At 48.2% G+C, this 24,203-nt stretch overlaps 1 protein-coding gene across 2 annotated transcripts in view; it reads left to right on the forward strand.

Annotated features, from left to right (window-relative positions):
• Positions 1-14,766: 14,766 nt before the first annotated feature.
• Positions 14,767-24,203, forward strand: part of MUC17 (mucin 17, cell surface associated) — a 30,527-nt gene continuing 21,090 nt past the window's right edge. For both annotated transcript variants that reach the window (XM_066274443.1, XM_066274444.1), the window contains exon 1: positions 14,767-14,888. In XM_066274443.1, the coding sequence (XP_066130540.1) occupies positions 14,807-14,888 (82 nt within the window). In that variant the 5' untranslated portion in view covers positions 14,767-14,806. The remainder of the gene's footprint in view (positions 14,889-24,203) is intronic.

The following is a 24,203-nucleotide window of genomic DNA, read 5'->3' on the forward strand; positions in this document are numbered from 1 at the left end:
GGTCACCCATCCATCAAGCAGAGGAGCCAGGACGTAAACTGAAGTTGCCTGGCTCAGAGCCCATATTCTTCACACTTGCTATAACCTGGGGTACCCATGTGAGTTAGTTTCCCCAGGCTTCTGCAACAAATTACCACAATTTGGTGCCTTCAAACAGCAGGACTGTATTCTCTTGCAGTTGTGGAGGCCAGAAGTCTGAAGTGAGGTATCATCAGGGCCCACTCTATTCAGGGGAAGATCCTTCCTGGTCTCTTCCAGCTTCTGGTGGCTCTTGGTGTTCCCTGGTTGTGGTAGCCTAACGGCAATCTCCACCTCTGTCTTCACATGACCTTTCCTGTGTGTCAAATCTCTCTTTTCCCTTTCACAAGGATACCAGCATTCAGTTTTAAGGTCCATCTTAAATCCAAGATAATCTGATCTTGAGATCCTTAACTACATTTCAGAAAATCTATTTTCAAATAAGGTCACATTCACAGGTGCCAGTGGTTAGGACAAAGCTTTTTGGGGTGGGGGGGGCACAATTCAATTCACTACAACAACGAGGGGCTGTCTCTTCAGAAAGACAGGTGGCACGGGGCCCTGGCCGGTTGGCTCAGCGGTAGTGCGTCGGCCTGGCGTGCGGGGGACCCGGGTTCAATTCCTGGCCAGGGCACACAGGAGAAGCGCCCATTTGCTTCTCTACCCCCCCCTTCCTCTCTGTCTCTCTCTTCCCCTCCCGCAGCCAAGGCTCCATTGGAGCAAAGATGGCCCGGGCGCTGGGGATGGCTCCTTGGCCTCTGCCCCAGGCGCTAGAGTGGCTCTGGTCGCGGCAGAGCGACACCCTGGAGGGGCAGAGCATCGCCCCCTGGTGGACAGAGCGTCGCCCCTGGTGGGCAGAGCTTCGCCCCTGGTGGGCGTGCCGGATGGATCCCGGTCGGGCGCATGCGGGAGTCTGTCTGACTGTCTCTCCCCGTTTCCAGCTTCAGAAAAATACAAAAAAAAAAAAAAAAAGACAGGGGGCAAGGGACAGGTGGCACTGCCTGCTGGTGCTAGGAAGCCAAGTAAGCCCGTCCACTTGCCACAAGTGGGTGCAGGGGGGAAGGGAAAGAGCCAAGGTGGCCTGGTCTTAGCCCTACTGAGACCTTGCCTGGTGGGAATGACTTTACAGAAGAGGAGACGGCCCAAGTCACTGAGCGTGTGTGTGGCAGGGCTGAACATGCCCTCAGGACTGGATGACCGAAGCACATTCCAGTGGCCCCCACATTACTTCTCTTGTAGAATATTCGAGAATGAACAGTGTTGTCAAGGAAGCTGTCATTCATCACTGTTTTCCAGGGGAAATGAAAGTTCAAAAAGGTTAGCTGCATAAGACCCCCAGCAGCTGTGTAGCTGCTAACCTGGAGGCATGTCATGTCTGGGCTCCCACCCTTTGGGGCTGATCCTTCAGACCCAGCTGACTGAGTTTACCACAAGCCAAAGCGGGTTTCGGAGGTGGTAGGAGGGCACAGCCTCACAATGCAGTGGTGGTCTTAAGACTTCTTGTCCCGAGGTGCCTTGCAGGGCCCTTCCCCAAGAATGCCACAGGTGAAGGACTTTCTCATAAACCAACTGCCTTACTCAATGATTATCTTTTAAAGAGAAATGTAAATACATGTATTGTGAAGAAGCAATAAAAACCACAAACAGGGCGAGGAAGTATCCAATTTTACTGGTTTGGTAGGAGAGTCGGTATTTTTGATGGCAAGTGTGACCACAGCCCAGGCAAATCATTTTTGTTAGGCCTTTTGACCACAGGGGTGTGGAGAGCTCCAGCTTGGGAATAATTTGAGTGAGTGGTTTTTCCTGGGTTCTCCAATGTACCAGGCACATCTGACATTTTTAAAATAGCATATATATTTATTGTGTTTTAAACATTATACCGTGAATGCATATTTGTTGTAGAACATTTAGATAATATAGACAAAAGGAAGAAAAATTTTGTTTAAATTACCACTCAGATAAACATTGTTAACATTTTGGTCTATTTCCAAATATGAATTTAGATTTATTCTATGGGAAGTTCTTCTTTTTTTTTTTTTACAGAGACAGAGAGAGTGTCAGAAAGAGGGATAGACAGGGACAGATAGACAGGAACGGAGAGATAAGAAACATCAATTATTAGTTTTTCATTGTGCATTGCAACACCTTAGTTGTTCATTGATTGCTTTCTCATATGTGTCTTGACTGCAGGCCTTCAGCAGACCAAGTAACCCCTTGCTCGAGCCAGCGACCTTGGGTCCAAGCTGGTGAGCTTTGCTCAAACCAGATGAGCCCGCACTCAAGCTGGTGACCTCGGGGTCTTGAACCTGGGTCCTCTGCATCCCAGTCCGACGCTCTATCCATTGCGCCACTGCCTGGTCAGGCTATGGGAAGTTCATATTTTAATGGCTGATCAGTATTCCATTCTATGGAATGCCATAGTTATTATCTAACCAGTCTTCCACTCTGTGATTCTTAGACATGTTCACCCTACTTTTTCACTATAATAAATAATGATGTAATAAATAATCTTTTATAAAATGTCTTAATCTGCATCAGATTACTTTATTTTGGGATCAGTAACTAGAAATGGAATCATTAAATGGACTCTGTGAGTGGTCCCTGATATATATTTTCAAATCATCCTTTAGAAATATGCTACCAAATTAATGTTAATGTCCATTGGCATCCTATGAGAATGCCCCAACCAACACTAGCTATTGTTATCTATTATCACCGAGGGGTGCAATTTGATAGGTAAAAATGAATCATATCTTGCTTTGTTTTGAATTTCTCTGCTTACTGGTGAGGTTGATTTACTGTTTTCTTCTCATAGGCTTGTTGGCCACTTGAGTTTCTTTCTTTGGAGAATGTCCCTTTCTTTGCTCAGCTTCCTAGTTGAGTATCCCTGGAGGTTAACTCGGGCAGGACAGCTTCACCTACTCTGCCACATCTTTTGGATATGCCATTGCCACCAGAATCTTGGACTAAGAAAGGTCTGGAGCTTTTCACCCAGGACCATTCAGGGCAGCAAAACCTTGCGCACAGGAAGGGTCATCGGCCTGGAGGCTGAGGGCTGCAGCGGGACCCTTAGCTTAGGGATTCCACTTAGTAAGCAGGAGAGAACATCAGAAGTGAGGAGAAGGATGAGTAGGAGGTAGTGGTGTCTTGGGACCTGAGGAGATGAGAGACTCCAGATGAGGAAGGGCACCCGGTGAGACGGACAGGGACTCAGGCCCTCAGAACTCATGGTGTATGTGCCCTGAGAGGCGACTACTGTAGACATCTGGATGGTTAAGGACAGGTTGAACTGCAACAAAATGAAGGAAGTGGTATATAAATCCAGGAATAAAGACAAGAGCAAGCAGGATGTCCAGCGCCCCTCCCAGTGAGTATGCCGGCTTTCAGTGGTGCCCCTGGGGCCCACTATGTGGCTGCTGAGGCCTTGTTGACCCCCCTGCTTCTGCCTTCACTGCCCTTTCAATCCAGGCACAGTTGGAATCATGACATTTTGCTGGACATCTTTAACTGCTGCTCAGTCACATACAGAGCTGGCACCCACACTGCCAGCTTCCCTCTGCCCTCGCTTGTCTCTCAGTGTTTAGCTGTTCCTCCAAGCAGGTACTCTGGGCTTCTACACGTGCTGTTCCCTCAACTTAAGAACTTTCCTTGTGCTAAAAGTTAAAGCCACCTTTAGATTGTGTTTAGATTCTGACTTACCATCTGGCTGGAGTAGAAAAGTATTTAACCCTCAGAATCTCATTTCAGGTGTAAAACGGAAATATTGCTGTCAGCCTCTCAGGATATGTTAAATAAGAGAAAGCATCTGGCAGCATTTCCTGCATTCGTTGACTTCGGAAGTGCTCACTGAGCGCCTGCTCTGGGTCAGGCTGAAGGGAGCAGGGGTGTTCTCCCCTCTATGGAGGCTGCTCTCAGAGAGGCACAAAGGCACTCCATAGCCATGGCAGCCACAGTCATTGAGTTACAGCCTTGATGGGGTAAATCTGAGAGGTGGCCCATAAAAGCCACCTTTCCCCACCCCTGTTCAGTTTTTACGATTCAGTTAGGAACATGATCATAAACTGCCTATATATACCTTGTCATTGTTTGACATGTCTACTTATATAACTTAAAAAGTTCAATAAAATTTATAATGCCTAAATCCGTGAAACTTCTTTTTAAAGAAAAAGAAGAACAATATTATTTACTTTTCTAAGCTTTCCTCAATAAGAGCGGCAGAGGGGCTGTTCCCTCTCATCCTCCTCCCCCACCCCGTTAGCTCCCACTCTCCCATCATGAGGGCCTCAGCTATCTCCGCATTAGGAGCCAGGAGCCCAGTGAGGTGCGGAGGCTCATTTGTCCTCCATCTCCAGGGCTAGCATGGTCCTGGCGGTCACAGTAACTGTTGTTTGATGAAAGGCTGAACAGGTGAGCTGCAGAGCTGAGAAGTGGTTTTTCTGTGGGAGCACCAAGGCAGGGAGGCGGAGGACTGTGGCTGCCTCTCGGTGAGATACAGGGGGCTTCTGTGGGGCAAGTGGCGGAAGCTTCCTCGGGGGCTAAGAGGGCAGAGTGGCTCTCTGTCCCAGTGAGGGACAGGTGGGAGAAGAAGGCAGCTCTGAGGTGTTACTGCACAGCCTGGGTTTACCCTGAGCCCTGCCTCCCTCTGCTTTGGGTTGACCAGAGCCTGCAAGTGCTCTTTCTCCCCGATCCTCCTCATACCCATGACTCAGGGATGCCCCTACCTCCATCCTCGGCAGCCTTCTCAGTTCAGCGTCCTGCTTTCACCCTGTTGAATTAGACCAATCCTAACTCGAAGGCAAGAAGATAGGGTAAAACAAACATAACTACTGGCTTACAAACAACCAAACGATCTTCTCAATTTTTTTCACTAATTTAGAATTCCAAAAATCTTAGGCATTATTGCACCTTCCACCTCAACTGCATTAATCAACCACTGATGGTGTGCTTTGCCTTATGTTTTGATGGTGGTCTGCAAAGCCGAGGATCCAGAACTGTTGGTGTGGATGATAGCTCTTGACTAATTGCTCATTCCCTGCCTATCCGGGCCTCCAGTCCTGTCCAGCTCCTGTCCTCTCTCTGAGACTGTCTGTCTGGGGTGGTAGAGGATGCCGCTGCCCTGATGACCTTCATGACTCCCTCTTCCAGTGGCCAAGGAAGGAGTTGAGAAAGATGCGGCTGCAAGGCATCTTTGGGGAGGAATGAAGGGTAGACAGGAGGCTCAAGGGGCCATTCCCTCTCAAGAAAATACCCTATAAACCATCCTGTAGAATTTCTAATAACTTCCATATTTAAGGCACTGTTGTCACAAACATTCTTTCCATACTGTAAAGAATGTTTATTCATTTCATAGGCAGTGTGAAGAGGAGCCAGGGATCATAGTCCCATTTTACACAAGTAAGGAGAGTCCTACACGTGCAGTCACATGTTCTAAATGTCACAGAGAAGACAGAGGAAGCCCTCCAGTCCGAGAGTGCAGGCCCAGCACACTCACTATGAGACAACTGTAGCCCATTGAATGGGTTGTAGGACCCAGAGTGGAAGAAGAGCTCACCTGGACAGGTAGTGAGGGCCATAGTATGGCCAAATAGAGGTGGGACTATTCCAGGGATAGTGGCTAGCCCTATATAAGTGTTTCTGGAGACAAAGGACAGAGAGTGAAGTAATGTGCATGGTAATGTGCTTTAGCTCTCCTACTCCTCCTGGCTTGGTGGAAACTGCTCGGATAGAGGGGAGTCTCAGATGTAAAGGAAGATAAGGAAGAAGGACTTGTCATACTAAGTATCAGCCAGATGATGGGAGGTGAGTGTGTGGTCTGCAAATCATAGAATGTGAGGAGCAAAATGAATGTGCATAGGGCATTAGTGTGAGTCAAACTGCCTTCTCAAATTTATGCTAGAGTACCAAGTAAATGAACATGTCCCAGTGTGCTCAGAGAGGAATGTACAGGCAGAACTATATATATATTTCTACACAACCATACAGATTTGTCAGAATTCATAGCCATACTGTTAGCAATTCAACTCATCAATCACAATTGACCCCACCCCTTAAATTATCTAGTGACACTTTACCCTCTAGACAAACTATAACATTCTACAGAACAGACAAACATCTAGATCAGTGATTTTCAACCTTTGTTTCTCACGCACTCATAAACTAATTACTAAAGAAAAAGGGGTCCTGACCTCTTCTTCCTTAGTAAATAATTTATTTGTGTCACTAATTTATTTGTGCCATGAGATGAAAATGGTTGTATTTAGTCAGGGGCACTGATCTTAGTAATTAGTGTGTGTTTGTGCTATGAAAAAAAAAAGGTTGAAAATCACTGATCTAGATCATACTGTCCAAATCTATAGGTTCTCCTGACATTTCTTATACCCCTAAAAATTAAAGACCTATGTCAGTATTATGGGCTATCTCCCAGCCAGGCTGGGAAAGACTGTCACTAACCTCAACGACAAACTCACAGATCACAGCATTATCTCTGATTCTCCTCAACCCACAGAGTCACCTTTAACCACCCTTACCAAGAATCCAAGAATGTGTCCACATCAAGTTCTAGTGATTCTTGACCTCTTCTGGTTTTGAAGGACCATCAGTCACATCTGCTACTATGGAATCCACAATCTTTTCCTACAAGTTCTTCTCCTTCAAGTTCCAGCATATTTTCTACCAGTTTTCTAACTACTGGACACAGTGCTACAACTCACACTGCATTACCTTTATCTTCACAATCATGCTTGATTTATCCAAATCATCCTTTTCCTCTGGAATATTATCTACCACAGATGATTGGAAATGCTATCTCCCCTTCAAGTCCTGGCTATGTATGTATTTACCACTGGTGCTGTCTCAGAATGAAAAATCAAAATCCTCATGAACAGATGCGCTGTATTTGTAGACATCCCTAATTCATCAAAACATACAGCTATCCTGGATAGCACCATTGCCATTACATCAAACTCGGGTGAATTCTTTACCACTTGTGATGGATTAACAACATATTTTCCTCCAGGATGGAATTTTACAACCACCTCAAAAATGTCCACACCAACATTTTCTACCCACTCATCCTATAGCACAGACAATGAAAGTCTTGCTTTCTTATCAAGCCTCTACCCCCACTGTGGTTTCAGGAGATACAGACACGACTCTCACAGAAGAGCCAACTGACTATACCTTCCTTCCTTCCTTCCTTCCTTCCTTCCTTCCTTCCTTCCTTCCTTCCTTCCTTCCTTCCTTCCTTCTTCTCTCTCTCTCTCTTTCTTTTGTGAGAGAGACAGACAGATATAGAGAGATGAGAAGCATCAACTTGTAGTTGGGGCACTTTAATTATTCACTGATTGCTTCTCATATGTGCCTTGACTTGGGGGCTCCAGCCGAGCCAGTGACCTTTGTTCAAGCCAGCAACCTTAGGCTCAAGCCAGTGACCTTGGGCTTCAAGCTACTGACCTTTGGGTTCAAGCCAGTAACCATGGGATCATGTCTACAATTCCATGCTCAAGCTGTCAACTCCACACTCAAGCTGGATGAGCCTGCACTCAAGCTGGATGAGCCCATGCTCAAGCCAATGACCTTGGAATTTCGAACCTGGGTCCTCAGAATCCCAGGTCAACACTATTCATTGCACCACCACCTGGTCAGGCCACCCTTGTTTCTGACATGTATTAATTCATGGTATCTTCTGAGGTTTTTTGTACAATAAGCACTGGAAGTTCTGTGAGCACATCAAGTTCTGCAGAGTCAACCATCAGCCCAGCTGTCTCAAAACCAACTGCCACTGCAGATACCCAGAACTCCACAGAATACACAAATTGTCTCTGGTTCCTCTAAACCTACAGACACTTCAATAACCACCTCTACCAAGGATGATGGGAGCACTGGGTCCACATCAAGTCCTATTGAATCCTGTACTACTTCTGGTGGTGATGGACAAACAACCATGTCCATTGCACATTCAGTCACATATTTTTCTCAAGGATCCACCTTCTATACAGCAAGCTCAGACGTGCCCACACTATTTTCTATGTACTCTTCTTATAGCACAGTCAATGCATGTCTTGCTTTCTCATCAAGCCCCAGTTTGCTTTCTACCCCTACTGTGGTCTCAGAAGAAACAGACATGATTCTCATAAAAGAGTCAACTGTCTACACTACTGTTTCCAATATAACCAAAGCATTTGCTTCTTCTGAAAACTGCTTTACAAAATCTGAAGGATCTTTTAATACAGGTAGGTATCAGGAAACACCCACATCCTTTATGGTGGAATCCACTGTTTTTACACTCTTCTCTAATTCATCAAAACCAACAATTTCATGTGATACCTTCTATACTCCTGAGAATGCAAATTATTCTTCTACATATAGCTCCGGTGATTTAATTTCCACCACTGTGGTCTCTGGGCGAACAACCTCAGCCCTTCTGGAAACAGCTGCTGTCTACACAACTATATTTGATATGTCTCACCCCACTCTCTGCCATCACCTTCTCTACCACTGTTCATGAGGTACTGTTTCTACATCAAGCACTGGTGAATCCCCTACCACCTTTGTCACTGACCAAACAGCCACAGTTTTCATGGAAAAGCTAACTCTATACACCACCTTTTCTGATTTGTTCAGTTCTACAGTTTCTGTTAACATTTCCTCTACCACTCCTAGTGGTAGTCCTGCATCCTCATCAGGCTCTGTCTTACTGCCTTCCACTACCATCACAACCTTCCCTGGGGAACCCAGGGGCTTCACCATTACTATCTATTTCTCCAACTTTTCCCCTTGGTGTCACTGGTGGGGAAAGGATGGGAGGGGATCCCTTAAGGAGGTCTCAGCCTCATTACCTGCATTACCCTATCTCTCCTCTCTTCTGGAACTCCAGAGACCTCTCCAAAGAGATCCAGAAGCCAGGCTCAGATGCCTTCCCCAGACCCTCTAGCGCTCCCAGCAGCACCTCCCTTTCCTGGTCGGAGATTGTCACCAGCCTTGATGTTCCCTGCTGAGTTTGCTCACAAGCCCAGCTGTATCTCCTCTAGGGTTGGGCCCAGACTCTAGTAGTCTTGTTTCAGCATGGAGATCATAGGATAGAACAGCGGTTCTCAACCTGAGGGTTGCAACCCACAGGTTGAGAACCACTGGGATAGAAGAAAGAGGAGGCTGGCTATCCCCAGGGGGCAGAGGGCAGTATCTCTGTTTTGTTCTTTTCCACCACCCTTGGCAGGGTCCTCAGTTCTATGCTTCAATGAGGAGGTCACTACCATGAATGAGACTTTGGAGTTGAGCTTTGATCTGTAAGGGAAGCAGCCCCATGTAGTCGTGGGAGAGGGGATGGGTTGCAGCATGTGGGCAGTAAATGTGGGGGCTATGAGCACATTAACTAGACTGACTCTTGCTGTCTACCCTTTACCCCCAGAGCAATGCACTCAGAAGTATGTGAAAAACTATGCCCAATTCTAGTACGTGAGTGAGGTGGACGAGAAGTTGGCCTGCATGATCAACTGCACCATGAGGATGAAGTAGAAACTAAACTGTCACCAGGGTAAGTGTCAGCTGCAAAAAAGTGCCACTTGATGCCTGTGAGTGCCCAGCCCCTCTAAGCCCAGTGCTCACCCTCTCTGGTGGAAGAGCCACACCCTTCACATAGTCATCTGAGAGGGCAGTGTGGAGGTGGGCAGAGCTCTCAAAGCATCACCTCCCCCCTCCTCTACATCCCTTTTCCTGTTACCTAGGTTTCCCATCACCCCACCCCCAACCATCCCAAGGGAGGGGGAGACACAGATGATAAGAATGAGCATCCTGGGACTGATCAGACCCCTTTCTAAGAAAGTTCCAATTATTTCCAAGTTTATATCCATCATTCATTTTCCCATGTCATCCTAGCCACAGTGCCATTATTACCTCTAGCAGTAAGTTTGGGAGACCCTAAATTAAAGTACAAAAGCTAAAACATGACAACAGCTCATCAAGGTGCCAACTACTTAAAGGTTAGATAGGTGAACATCTTGTGTCTGGGATGAGGCACCCAACACTCTTGGATTCTAAGTTTCTGCTCTGCAGTCCCGGGGTCCCTCAACCCGCTCACTGCCCCTTAGCCCTGGGGAGTCAGGGAGGGCACCCAGCACCTGCCCTTGAGGGAGAGCTGGTTTCATGTGCTTTGATGTTGACTTTTGCTTTTGGGAGACTAGGTGTGAGGGATGTCGGTGGGCTGGCCTGAGCTTGCATGTGTGTTCCCAGATATCTGACCTCAGGCACACACCGGTGCTGGAGAGATACCTGTGAACTAAGCTCCAGCACAAGCCTGGTGTACAGGAGTGTGGGGGCCATGCTGGTGCTGCTAGTGGTTGTGGTGGTTGCCCTGACTGTCTTCTTTGGCTGATCCCAAAGGAGACACAGGTGAGCTTCTGAGGCTGGGGCTAGTGAGGAGACCACAGTTTGAACATCCCAAGGTTCTGCTCTGTCTGGCTCAGCAGTTGGATATCAGCTAAGGCCTACAGGATCCAGCCCCTCCCAGCTCTGGGTACAGCAAAGAGCTGCCTGCTGGTCTGATATGGTATATCCGTATGGCAGAGAAATGGAAGTGAAACTTATGTACTGAAACTGATGATGTAATGAAATTACTTGGCGTTTGTAATCACCTTGGCTACCACAGAGTTAAGGATACAGGGACACTGGGAACGCCACCCTAGGACACTGGGAATGCACTGTCTGGTGTCACTTTCCCTAGTTTTAAAATGGACAAGATCCACTTGAGAAGGTTGCTATAAAAATCAACCCAGCACAGGCCTTGGCCAGCATTCAGCAAAGGGAGCCACTCTGGCTCTAGTCTAATGCTCTCATCTCATAGATAAAGAAACTGTGAGATAAAGACACGTGAGGCTCACTGAGGGGACTGAGGAGGAGCAAGCCATGGTGACGTGTTTGTTTGGGGCAGCTCCTCCATGACTCAGGGCTTGGGCATGGTCAAACCTTTCTGAAAGCTGAGGCTTCCTGAGCCCCCTCTTCCGCCTCCCCACCACCAGCTTCCCCCAGCCTTTCTGCTGGCAGGCAGAAGTACAATGTGTCTTGAGAATGGCAAAGAGAAGCCATCCTTGGCAGTTTTTAAAACACAGGCATTTGGGAAGGTACCTCTTGTCTGGGGCTAAGGTGGGGGCAAAACTAGAGGGTGAAAGGCAGAGAAGGCACCCCAGCCAGAACTGGTGTGGCTGAGGGCCCATCCCACATCTGCCAGCCCATCCCACATCTGCTCTGACTGCCAGCTGCTCTGCAGCCTCCTGACCTTGAGCCTCGTGGACAGCCCAGTCTTTTCTTGGCTCCTCCAGTTGAAGCGCAGCCCACACACCCATTTTCCCTCTTCCCCTTGCCCAAGTCTCTGCACCCCCAAACCCACTCTTTCCAAGATCAGGTCCAAACAGTGCCTGTCCATCACAACTTCTGTGTGTTCAGCCTCCTCTGGCTCCCAGAGTCCCTTGCGGTGCCAGGCTCAGCTGCTATAGATAACTCATGTCACCACTGTCCACCCCCGTCCTCACCCCTGAGCAAATCCTGCTTCCCCAGTTCTTCCTGGAAAACACTATGGAGGGGCTTCTGCTCTCAGGGTCCACCCCTAGTGAGGACATGAGACACACAGTGAGTGGATGATAGGGTCGTGTCCAGAAGTCTGCCTAACCCAGTCTGGACAGAGGGTGTTTCCTGGTTCTCTGATTCACTGTGGGCCCAGGGCATTTCTACCTGTGAGATAGTGTGTTAGCTGTGTGCTTCCTGCTTCCATAAGTGTAGAGTCCAGTGAGGAGCAAGGCCATATCCCAGGGAGAAGGGAAAGCGCTTTCCAGGCAGGGGGGCACTGCTTTAAAAAAGGCGTGGAGGTGAGAAAGAGCGTGGCCTGTGCTGGGACTACAGGCAGGTCAGCGGATTTGAGGTTGACAGAGCCAGGTCATGCAGCTCTTTGTGGGCTGTGGTGGGGGGCCCACTGCAGGGGCTTTAAGGGAGGGGTCCAGATGTGCATTTTGGGCAGCTCATTCTGGGGGATTTGAGGAGACAGAGCCAAAATGAGGAGTCCAAGAGAGTGGCTTTACAGTGACACAGGCCAGGGATGCTGAGGCTGAGTGGAGGGAGTGGGGGTGGAGAGGAGCAGGCAGCAAATAAAACAGTTCAGTTGCCAGTGAGCTAGGCAGGGCTCCTTGCTTGCAGGCTTGGAAAAGGAGCAGGCCTAGGTACGGGAGGGAAGGGGCACTGCCCGAGAAAGGGCGCAGGGGGGAGAAGCAGCAGGGAGGGAGAAGCAGCAGGGAGGGAGAAGCAGCAGGTGGGGCACGCTGAGTGGGGCTGTAGTGGGCGCTGACGGGATGAGGCGCCTCAGGCACTGAGGAGAGGCCTGTGGCCTGCGGGCAGAATGTGGGCATGGGAAGAGAGGAGGGCCCAGGCAGGGCCCTGGGGACGACCTGGAAGAGGCCAGAGAGGAATGGCCAGAGGAGGGAGTAGCCTGAAGGACTGGGAGGGTCAGAGGCGGATTAAAGTCTGTTGAGGCCCCGGGCACAGAAGAAAATATTAGGCCCCTTGTCATTAGAAAAAGTATAAAGTTGGGGTTTTGTGGGGCCCTTCAGAAGTCGGGGGCCAGGGCGTGCGCCTGGTGCACCCACCACCATTAAATCCGCCTCTGGGGGGAGTGGGTGCTGAATGCGCAGCTACTTGAATGAGAAGCCAATTTTCTGCCTGCTGAGCTTACTGTCGCTGTGAGTGTGCACTGGTGACCCCTGAGCGGTCCCTTCCTCCTGCCCCAGCCAGTCCCAGTCACCCTGCACCCACCCATGGCTCAAGCTTGTCATGCGTGACTTTTGACCCCAAGGCACGTCAGGGTGCTGCTGCTCTGGTTCCTTATTGTCCCAGCATCACACTCGGGCCAGCTCCCCAGGCTCCAGAGCTGTCCAGACCCACCTCATAGGTAAACTGCAACGGCAGAAGGATGGATGGGCTGTCGGTGTGCCATTCAAGGCAGATACAGGACTGTGCTCTTTTTAAAAATTTTTAATCATACATGACAGTTTTATTCCGATACAAAAACATTTAGAACATCACTGTTTAGGCAACTTTCATTATGTAGAAATTGGAAAGGGAAAAACAAACGAGGTATTAAAAACCAGAACCTAGTGTGAGACTGGTGTGAGGGCCGTGGTTACTTGATGGGTGTTCTAGGCTCATGGCTATCCCCCTCTTCCTAGAAATGTTCATCCAACAGCTACCATGTGGGGACTGTTCCTTCTACTGGAAAAACTTCCCTCCTCTGCTGTCTCTCCAGCCTCCCTAGGCTCACTCTCACCCCAGTACCTTCCAGAATCTGGAGGAGGATAAAATTTGAAGAAGGCTCGGAATTTTTTAAAGGACAAATTCAGCCTTGAAGCCACCTATAACCACTTCCGGCGCTCCCTGATGATCGTTGCCACACCACAGAGGTGACTCAGGGGCCCGCCTCCAGCTAGGAGCTGCTCACGTTTCCCCACCTCTGCCCCCCCCCCCCGGGGTTTCCAGAGAAGGGTAGGGAACACTTGGTCCAGAGACATGTCCCTCCCACTAGACATGGCCATCACTGCAGGTCCTCTTGTCCTTACCTCATCTCTCCACCCCCAGACCCGCATTTAGAGGTCCCAGGAGGTGACAACTGCTCAGTGAGTGGGGCAAGGGCTCCCAACCCTCGCCCAGATCTGGACAACGAGACAACAGCAAACAGAGAGGATACCGCAGGTCAAGAGTGAACAAGTATCAGGGCCCAAGGGGCCAGCTTGGAGCTGGTGGGCCTGGCCCTGACCCCTGCTGTGAGCCCCGCTCAGCTCCCTCACCCTCCCTCCAGGAGACTCAAGGCTGCCCACACACCTCTGCAGCTTTGTTTGCTCTATCCACAGTGACTTCTCCCTTTGGAATTTCTCTACCAATAAAAAAGTCTAAAGAACAGAGTGTGGTGTGTTTCATTCCTCTCTTGCAGGAACCTGATGCAGGCCTGAGAATCTTTCCCGGAAAGATTCTTCCTGGGAAGAGCACTCATCCCCGGTTGGGTGCCAAGTCTGGACGTGGGACATGTTTGGCCTCTTCTTGTGCCCACATCTGGAACATGGAGCTCCTTGCCTGCTCCATTCCAGGCAGGGCCAGGCCCTCCTCTCCCTGAGGTTCCTACAGCAGAGGAGCCTAGGGTCTGGTTTGGGGGAAGGATGTGGACCTCTGGCCTAGGGAGTCAAGGGTGAGAGCAAAGGAGCCAGTATTTGGCTCTGCTGACCTTAAGGGAGGTGCCCAGGGCACTCCACATGAGGCCTGTGTCCACCTGTGAACCCACAGATCCCTGGTCCCCCAGATCCAAGAGCTCCGTCATCCCAGAATGGTGTGGCCATGACCTGCCCCCCGTGTCTGGGGCGGGGGAAGGGATACCCACAGCAGCAGTAAGGGGGGCTTGGCAGAGGGATGGAGTCGAACGCAGGTCACCTTTCCCTTTTTGCTCAGACCCAGTGTCTTCTCCTCCACTCGTCCCTCCAGGCCTCTCCGCAGTCCTCCCGTGCTGCTTCGGACCCTGCGCCTACCCCTCTATTGGGGTGTGCCCATGTGCTGTCTGGTCAGGGAAGGGCTCCCTTCCTTCTGCCCTTTGGCCTGTCATGTGCGAGGCTCCCAGACTGACTCAGATTCAGCCCTGCCCCCAGATCTCCACTGTCTCAGAGATCAAAGGACTCTAAGATCTATTTATTTCTAAGATTCCTTGCTGATGTTTATTTTGCTCATTCCCTCACAGGTGGAGGGCAGGTGCGCTACCCTCCGAGCTCCGATGTCGAGATTGGTGACAATGACGCTCTGCCTGCTGCCCCTAGTCCTCCAGCTTCTGTCACGCCATGCTACTGCTGGGGAAGGTAAGTGGCCCCGGGTTCCGCTGCCCTCACAGCCCCAGCCTCATCAGCATCTCTGAGTTCTGCCCAGGCCCTATGAAGGGCTGCTTCCTGGGGGCATAGGTGGGGTACTCTGCCTGGCACACGGCCCCATGCCCCTTGCCTTCTCTTCTACCCTCCCAGTGATATCTGGGGAAAGAGCAAGGGCTCTGATGCTCGTCCACGTTAGTCTCTCTCAGCCTTAGTTTTCTCTCTAGAAAGTGAGAATAAGAAAGCTTGTTAACGCTAGGATTTAGATGGACTCTCCGGGACACATCCCTGGCGTATGACAGATGTTCAACCAATTTAAGGGTCTATCCTTACCTTGTGAATGTGCCCTTTTCAACCCCCTCTCACCTTCCGTCTTTGCAACAAATGTCCATAACAGACAAATGCTTTAAATCTCTGCTCTAACTTGTCCTGGTTATTTTCTTTTCTTTTTTCTTTTTCCCCCTCAAGATTTTATTACTGATTTTAGAGCAAGAAGGTGGGAGAAAGAGAGAGATCATAATTGTTTTACTTAAGTTTTTGATTGATTGCTTCTTATATGTGCCCCCCCCCTTTTTTTCTAAGTGAGAGGAGAGAACATAGGTAGACAGACTTCCACATATACACCGACCAGGATCCACCTGGCAACCCCCATTTGGAGCCAATGCTGTGCCCATCTGGGGCCATGTTTGAAACCGAGCTATTTTTTTTTTAAATAATTTTGTTTTTTTAATGGGGCGACATCAATAAATCAGGATACATATATTCAAAGATCAACAAGTCCAGGTTATCTTGTCTTTCTTTTTTTTTTTTTTTTTTTTTTTTTTGAAACCGAGCTATTTTTAATGCCTGAGGTGGAGGCTCTACGGAGCCATCCTCGGTACCGGGGCTGAAGTGCTCGAACCAATTGAGCCATGGCTGTGGGAGGGGAAGAGGAGGAAGAGAGAGACATAAGAGAGAGGGGAAAGGGTGGAGAAGAATTCCTGTGTGCCCTGACTGGGAATCGAACCACAGACATCCACACACTGGGCCAACCCTCTACCACTGAGCAAACCAGCCAGGGCTTTGTATGTGCTTTGACTGGGCAAGCCCAGGGTTTGGAACCAGTGATCTCAGTGTTTCAGGTCGATGCTCTATCCACTGTGCTGCCACAGGTCAGGCTGTCCTGGTTATTTCTGCAATACCTTACCCTGCTTCATGGACCGAGGATGTCACAAGCCCTTTAGGTGTCCCAGAACAAAGAGTAAGGCCACTGTAGTAGCCAAATGGACACAAGATGGGTTATTGGGAGCTCCAGATTCTAATCCTATCATAAAACCGCAGTTGCCCCGTAGGACAACTTAATTTATCTCTGGACTGTTTCCTCCCTTCATCAAAGGACAAGGGCCTGCTAGGGTCCTTACAACTGGAGCTGCTCTGGGCTCCAGGACTGCGGGGACCACACTCAGGCCGGCAGAGGATGCAGCAGGTCTTGTCAGATCTTCCGGGAGCTCCCTTTGCCCTCCCTGCCCTCAGGAAGAGAGCGAAGGGAAACAAAGCAGAAAACAAACTGTGGGCTTGGTCTGACCTTGAACTGTCATCCCAGGGTGGCTTGGGTAGGGGTACAAGGGGGTTTGGAGGCAAAGCCGGGGGTCTCATACCAGGTCCTGTGAATGTCACTCAAACCAACATGTCGCGGACTTTGTCTTGCCCAGAGCTCATGGAGCTAGGAGCAGTGGGAGCTTCTGGTGCCCCGGCCCCAGATCCTAGCCACCTCTTCTCCAAGGAGGAAATGGGGTGGGGGAGGGGGAGAAAATACACCTGAGATAATCCTGGAACTGTGTCCTCCTTGGCCCAAACCTTCCCATAGGAGGCAAGACCTTCCCCGGGGACCAACCTGAGAGCTGCCTGGGGATAGTAAAGAGGATGAGGGAGGCAGGGGAGAGAGGCTGAGGAAGGGTGTGGCGGTGGCTTGGCGAGCTCTAAAGGCCTGGCTCACTGACCTGAACTCTACTACCACTTGGTATAAACCCCCCTCCTACTCCCCCCCACACACAAAGTGACATTGCCAGGAGCTGCTATTTTATTTTGTTAGTATTAAGAATGACACCCTTCCCTGACCAGGTGGTGGTGCAGTAGAGAGAGCATCAACCTGGGATGCTGAGGACCCAGGTTTGAAACCTCAAGGTTGCCGGCTTGAGTGCGGGCTCACCAGCTTGAGTGTGGGATCACCAGTTTGAGCATAGGATCATAGACATGACCCCATGGTCGCAGGCTTAAACCTAAGGTTGCTGGCTTAAGCCCAAGGTTACTGGCTTAAGCCCAAGGTCACTGATTTGAGCAAGGACTCACTGGCTCAGCGGGAGCCCCTGGGTCAAGGCACATAGGAGAAAGCAATCAATGAACAACTAAGGTGCTGCAAGTACGAGTTGATGCTTCTTATCTCTCTTCCTTCCTGTCTGTCTGTCCCTGTCTGTGCCTCTCTCTCTCTCTCTTTCTCTAAAAAGAAAAGAAAAAAGAAAAGAAAATGACAGTCTCTTCCTGGGGAACTTTCTGGACCTTCCAGATTCATAGTCACTTTATCTCTAATTGCATTTTAGTTGGGGAAGATCTTTCTGGCTCCCTCTCATTCCTCCACCCTCTGCCCTCTCCTTTCTTCCTGCTTTACCCTCCCCTCTCTGTTCCTTCTGTAGCCTTCCACCTCCCTCTCTTGGCTTTTCTCCCCCCCCCCCACCCTTTGACCTCTTCCCCACATTCCTCACTCTGCGTCTCATTGCATCTCTATCCTAGTCCCTCCCACTTCCATGAAATGAAGCCTTTCAATTCTCTCTCTCTCTCTCTCTCTCTCTTTTTTTTTTTTTTTTACAGGGACAGAGAGAGAGTCAGAGAGAGGGATAGATAGGGACAGACAGACAGGAACGGAGAGAGATGAGAAGCATCAATTATCAGTTTTTTGTTGCGACACCTTAGTTGTTCATTGATTGCTCTCTCATATGTGCCTTGACGGGGGGCCTCAGCAGACCGAGTAACTCCTTGCTGGAGCCAGTGACCTTGGGTCTAAGCCAGTAAGCTTTTTGCTCAAGCCAGATGAGCCCGCGCTCAGACTGGCGACCTCGGGGTCTCGAACCTGGGTCCTTCCGCATCCCAGTCTGACACTCTATCCACTGCACCACCGCCTGGTCAGGCAATTCTCTATCCTACTTTTCAGGGTTCTGTGTTCCCACCTCTGGGCCTGGCACTGGCTGGTCTGTAGAGCCCTGGACAGCTTTGAGTGAATCTGACTCTCCATGTCCCCTCTCTGGGCATCCAGAACCACATCCTTTGCCAGGCTTCTGGGATGGGGATGCCAGGATGGGGCATGCCCCCACCAGTGGCCTTCACCCGGCTTTTCCTGGCAGACACACCTTCTTACTGCTGCCCAACCCGCCTCCTTCCTGCACACCCTGGTTACATTAAAAACCAACAAAATGCAATGTCCTGTTCTCTCCACCCAGCCTACCGTGTCCAGCCTTGGGAAAGATTCTTTCACCTCCCGCACCCAGCAGGAGTGGGACCGAGGTCTGGATGCTTAGTTGTCTGTCTTTAACATGTCTCTGTGCCCTTTCCACCTTCCCCTGCCCACTCCTGTCCTGGGTCCTTTCACCCACCTTGTTTCCACCACTATCTTACTTTTGTCTTCCTCCTGAAAGAGTCTAAGGAGCGTACAGTCAAGTGCCTACCCTTCCATCCCCACTCCATCAGGACTTCCTCTGAGGAGTCTTCTGGGTGTCTCCCCTAACTTCTCCCCTTGAACACACCTCTGCAACAACAGCTGACCAGAGAGAAAGTGCATTCGGGTCCTAGTGATGTCCTAACAAATTACCATAACCTGGGTAGCTTAGGACAACAGACATTTTTGTCTCATGGTGCTGGAGGCCAGAAGTCTAAAACCAAGATGTCAGCAAGGTCATGGTCCTTCTGAAGGTGGCCAGGAAGGATGTATTCCAGGCCTCTCCCCTGGCTTCTGGTGGTTTGCTGGCAATCTTGGCATTCCCTGGCTTGTAGATGCATCACCCATCCCTGCCCTTGTCTCCATATGCTGTTCTGCCTGTGTGTATATCTGTGTCCAAAATTTCTCCTTTTTATAGGACATCGATCCTATTGAATTAAAGTCCACTCTACTCCATGTAACCTCATTTTAGCTAATTAGATCTGCAGTTAGTCATATTCTGTGGAACTAGGGGTTAAAATTTCACTATGCCAGTTTGGGGAGGGGAACGCAATTCAACCCACAACAGAGGGCACAGGGGGTTTAAAGCAGGAAGCAACCTGACGTGCGTGTGTTGAAGAGATCCCTCTAGCTGTGATGTAGGGGCTGGTTGGCATGACGACCTAAATAGGAAGCAGGGAGAGGGAGCGGGAGGCCATGACAATAATCCAGGTGAGAAGGGACAGCAGCACTGACCCAGTGGTTACAAGAGAAAGAAAGAAGTGGACATGTTCAGGATGTGTTCTGCAGGAAGCACCAGCAGACCTGGTGGATACAGTAGAAATGATCGTGAAGGGGAAAGAGAATTAGGATGACTTCTGAGGAGCTGGGTTGAGTTCTGAGAGAGGTCTGGAAGAGAAATCAGTCTTGAACAAGTCTGGGATACTTAATTAACATCACTTGGAGATGTCAAGTTGAAAATGGGAATCACAAGCCTGCTATTAAGAAGGGAATCATCAGAATGTGGATGGCGGGTGAAGCTGTAAGCTCCACCTGGTAGGGAGAGCAGGCAGAGAGCTCAAGACAGACCCTAGGATATGCCCAGATTCCCTCAAAAGAAGTCCAGAAAGACTGGCCCAAGGGATGAGAGGAAAACCAAGAGCATGCAGGAGCCCAGAAGCCAAGAGGAGTCTTTCAAAAAGGAGACGGTGCAGGCAAGAGATAAAAGTCCACAGTACTGTCCTTAACCTATTACATGACCGGAACCCATCAGTTTCCTAGGGCTGCTGTAACAAAGTACCACACTCTGTGGGACTTGAAACAATGGAAGTGTATTGTCCCACAGTTTTGGAGACCAAAAGTCCGAAATCAAGGTGTCAGCAGAGCCGGCTCCCTCTGGTGGCTCTAGGTTGGATCATTCCTTGCTTCTACTTTCTGGTGTTTGCTGGCCATTCTTGGGGTTCTGTGGCTCACAGAGGAATCCCTCATCACATGGCTGTCTTCACACTGTCTTCACTCTCTGTGTGTCTTCACACTGTCTTCACTCTCTGTGTCGATTTCCTATTTTTCTAAGGATACCACTCATACTGGATTAGGGTGCACCTGAATGACTTCACTTTAACTTGATCACCTATATAAAGATTTGTCTCCAATTAAGGTCACATTCTGAGGTACTGGGTATTGGGATGTTAACCTATCTTTTTGAGGAAAAATAATTCAACTCTTGATAATTGCACTAAATCCAAAGATATATTGATTGTAGAGGGTGTGGGACAGAGCATTGACACAGAGAGGTGGAGGGGGAGCAATTAGTACAATTCTATAGAAGTCATTAGAAAGACGTCACACAATGCTAAGTGATTCTGCTCTTTCAATGAGTAATTTCCCTGTTCAGGAATTTATTCTATGAATATACTCACACACCCATACAAAGTCATGTGTACGATAATATCCACTGGACAAACCCTGCCTATTGGTCTTCTATTGCTGTCATAACAAGGTACCACAAACTTAGTCACATAAAACAACACCCTTTCATTATCTCACAGTTTATGGGCCAGAAGTTGGGATGCAGGTGTGGTTCAGCTGGGTTCTCTGCTTAGGATCTCACCAGGCTGAGATAAAGAGATTGGCCTGACCAGGCGGTGGCACAATGGATAGAGCGTCGAACTGGGATGTGGAGGACCCAGGTTTGAGACCCCAAGGTCGCCAGCTTGAGTGTGGGCTCATGTAGTTTGAACAAGGCTCACTAGCTTGAGCCCAAGGTCGCTGGTTCAAGCAAGGGGTCACTCAGTCTGCTGTAGCCCCCCCGGGTCGAGGCATATATGAGAAATCAATCAATGAACAACTAAGGAGCTGCAATGAAGAATTGATGTTTCTTATCTCTCTCCCTTCCTGTCTATCTGTCCCTATCTGTCCCTCTCTCTGACTCTGCCACAAAAAATAACAAATAAATAAATAAAATAAAATCAATACATTAAAAGAAAGAGAGAGAGATTGGCAGGCCTGTGTTGTTTTCTAGGGACTCTGTGGAGGAATCCTCTTCCACACTCATTCAGGTTGCTCGTAGAATCAAGTTTGCCGTGAGGTCCCCTTCATCTGCAAGGCCAGAGATGACATGTCCTCATGTGTCAGATTTCTCTTCTGCTCCCAACTCCTGATTTTAAGGGCTCAAGTGGTAACACTGGGCCTGCTCTGATAATCTAGAACAACCTCCCCATTTTAATTATTAACTTTAATCATACCCACAAAGTTCTTTTTACTAACATATTCTTAGAAGTAACACCAAGGGTGGAGATCATGGAGGCCAAAAGTGCCTACTTCACAGCCCATATATCCATCTGTAGGAGATTGACTAAACAGATTACAGTACATTTATTCCCTGGAACACTGTGCAGTCATCAAAAGGAAGGAGGCAGCTTAATATGCTATGGATGTTCCAGAAAATAAGTGAAGAAAAGCAGGACATGCAACCCTATGCATAGCCATGCAACCATAAGAGTTTTTTTAAAAAGTGTTTACAATGTATATATCCTTGAAAAGTTTCACAAGAAACCAGTAATAGTAGCTGGTTTTAGGAAAGGGAATTAGGGGAAAAGGCACGAGAAAGACATTTTTCAGACTATGCCTTTCTAGTTTTGTACCATGTGTGTACCAATTATTTAAAAATCAAACCCCTTTCTTCTCCCTCTTCTTCCTCTCCTCCTTGTTTCTTCCTCCTCTTTCTTGTTTTTTTCTCTTCCTTTTCTTCACTTTTCTTAGGTTGATCCTAATAAATCTCAGACTAGGGCTCTATTTCCCTTTACTGAAACACGATGGCCCTGAATACTTCACCCAGTGCCCTGTGAATTGAGGTTTTTCCAGTTTGGTTAGTGGGAACAGCACTGTTCCCATCCTTACGTGAGAGCCAGGTTCTGTTACTTCTAATATTATTATTATTATTTTTTTTAGGTTATATGATTTTTTTTAACTATTCTTTTTTTTTTTAAGATTTTATTTATTCATTTTAGAGAAGTGGGGAGAGAGGGAGGGGAGGAGCAGGAAGCATCAACTCCCGTATGTGCCTTGACTGGGCAAGCCCAGGGTTTTGAACCGGCGACCTCAGCGTTCCAGGTCGACACTTTATCCACTGTGCCACCACAGGTCAGGCACTTCTAATATTTTCTAGTGGTGTTCCCTTGCTCTTGGGTCACCTTTCCATAAGCAAGCTCTAATCAGTGCAGTGCTTAATACTCAAAGGACTCTTTGTGGATCTCCAAGGATGTCTCTGTGCAGCTGCTCTTTCCTCTCCAGTGATTCTGTCCTATGAGCTCAAGCTGCCTGGCCTCCCAAGACTCTTGTCTCCTTACTTCAGGAAACCTGTTCGTCTCTACCTGGGTTCTCTCTCCCTGCACTACTGCCTGGAATCTGTCCTTAAGTCAGTAAGCTGGGGTGAATATAGGGCTCACCCCACTTCTTTCCCGTCTCTCAGGAACCACTGCCATTTGTTGCTTGACATCCAGTGTATTGAAAATCATTGTTTCATATTCTCTGTATGGTTGTATGGTTATTTGGGGGCTGGATGTTATTTTAAGTGAGAGGGTGGGTAAATCCAACTTCCATTACTCTACCTTGGCCTGAAGAAAATCCGATAGCTTTAATGGTGATCTTTATTAGTGTTTATTGTTTTACATACTTGACTAATTAAGTTTCTTTAAACATTTAAAGTTGCATTTATGAAGTTAGAATATTACATTTTCTATTTAAAGACTTCAAGTGTTTGCTTATGAAACAAACCCTTTCTGAGTACACAAGAAGCTCCATAAACCCAATACATTAAATATATATATATTTTAAAACTTCCCCCAAACTTAAGTAACTTTCATACCTAATAAATATATGATAAATCTTAAGTTCTGTGAGGTGTTAAAATACTTTTTACAACCCAAGAAAGATTTTAATGTAAAATGACTGGTCTAAATCAACCACTCAATTTATATATATATTTTTTCAATTTATATTTTAACTTGAAACTGCAAGGTTGGCATGTTACACCAATAAACCAACTTCTCTTGAACATTACAAATATATGAAATCTTAAATGTGAAGAGATTATTTAATACAAAAATATTAATAATAAAGGTTTGAATTTCTTAAGGCTGGCGAGAGTAATTGTCTCTGTTCCACCTCTTCACTATGTTAGTTAAGATACATTTGTATCTGCTGTAACACTTATGCCCCAAATGTATGGCTCCACCACAATAGAAAGTGTTTTCTTGCTCATGTAACAACACAAGGCAGATACTCCTGGTTGCAGGTAGCTTTCCTTCATGTGCTGATCCAGGGGTTCACCTTTCTTCTTGAGGCTTCATGATTCCCTTGGGCCTCTTTACCATCTGTCTCCAACAAGCAGAGCAACTGGGACCACGAGGGACGTTTTATGGGCCAGGCCTGGAACTGGCATCTATCAGTTGTGCTCACAATTCCATTGGGAATGACTTAGTCACAAGTAAACACTTATTTCCCTGAAATCTAACTCCCTAATTGGGTGAGAGCGCCCTGTCCTGTACCTGCATCATGTGACATTGCCTGACCTCCCAAAAGACCTGTGTAGCCTCATACCCCAACCCCAATTTTCTTGCTTCACCTCTATGTTAACTAGGTCCTGATGCCTGATTTCTAGACTGTGGAACAAGTAAGGTGGTCAAGGTAAGGGCCTTTTCCAGAGGATGATGGGAGGACTCCCAGAAGTTTTGAGAGAATGAAACATCCCTAGATTGGGAAGGAGTGTTATAGCCCCAGGAGACTAACTTCCCTTTCTCTCAGATTTAAGTGAGGGCAGGGCTTTCTAGTAGAGAGAGAATAGAGGAGAGTGTGTATATCAGGAGGACCTCCAGGGGACCTCAAGCCTGAAGAGCAGCAAAGCCGGTGAGGCACAGCAGCCCTGGAAGTACAGCAGAGGGGGCCTCTTCATGTGAAAGGGTTGGAATGAATCTCGGTAAGTTGGCCAAAGAAATGGATTTTATAGTCCATAGCTACTTTTTGTAAGGTTCTAGAGCCTTACAAAAATTCTTCAGGGATAGAAGAAACCAACCAGGGTCTGGAAGAGAGGTTGAGAGGCTCAAATAAGCTTGCGACAACTATTTCTAGTTCACTTCAGACAATAA

This window comes from Saccopteryx bilineata, chromosome 4 (assembly GCF_036850765.1).
Source record: "Saccopteryx bilineata isolate mSacBil1 chromosome 4, mSacBil1_pri_phased_curated, whole genome shotgun sequence".
Classification (NCBI taxonomy): domain Eukaryota; kingdom Metazoa; phylum Chordata; class Mammalia; order Chiroptera; family Emballonuridae; genus Saccopteryx; species Saccopteryx bilineata.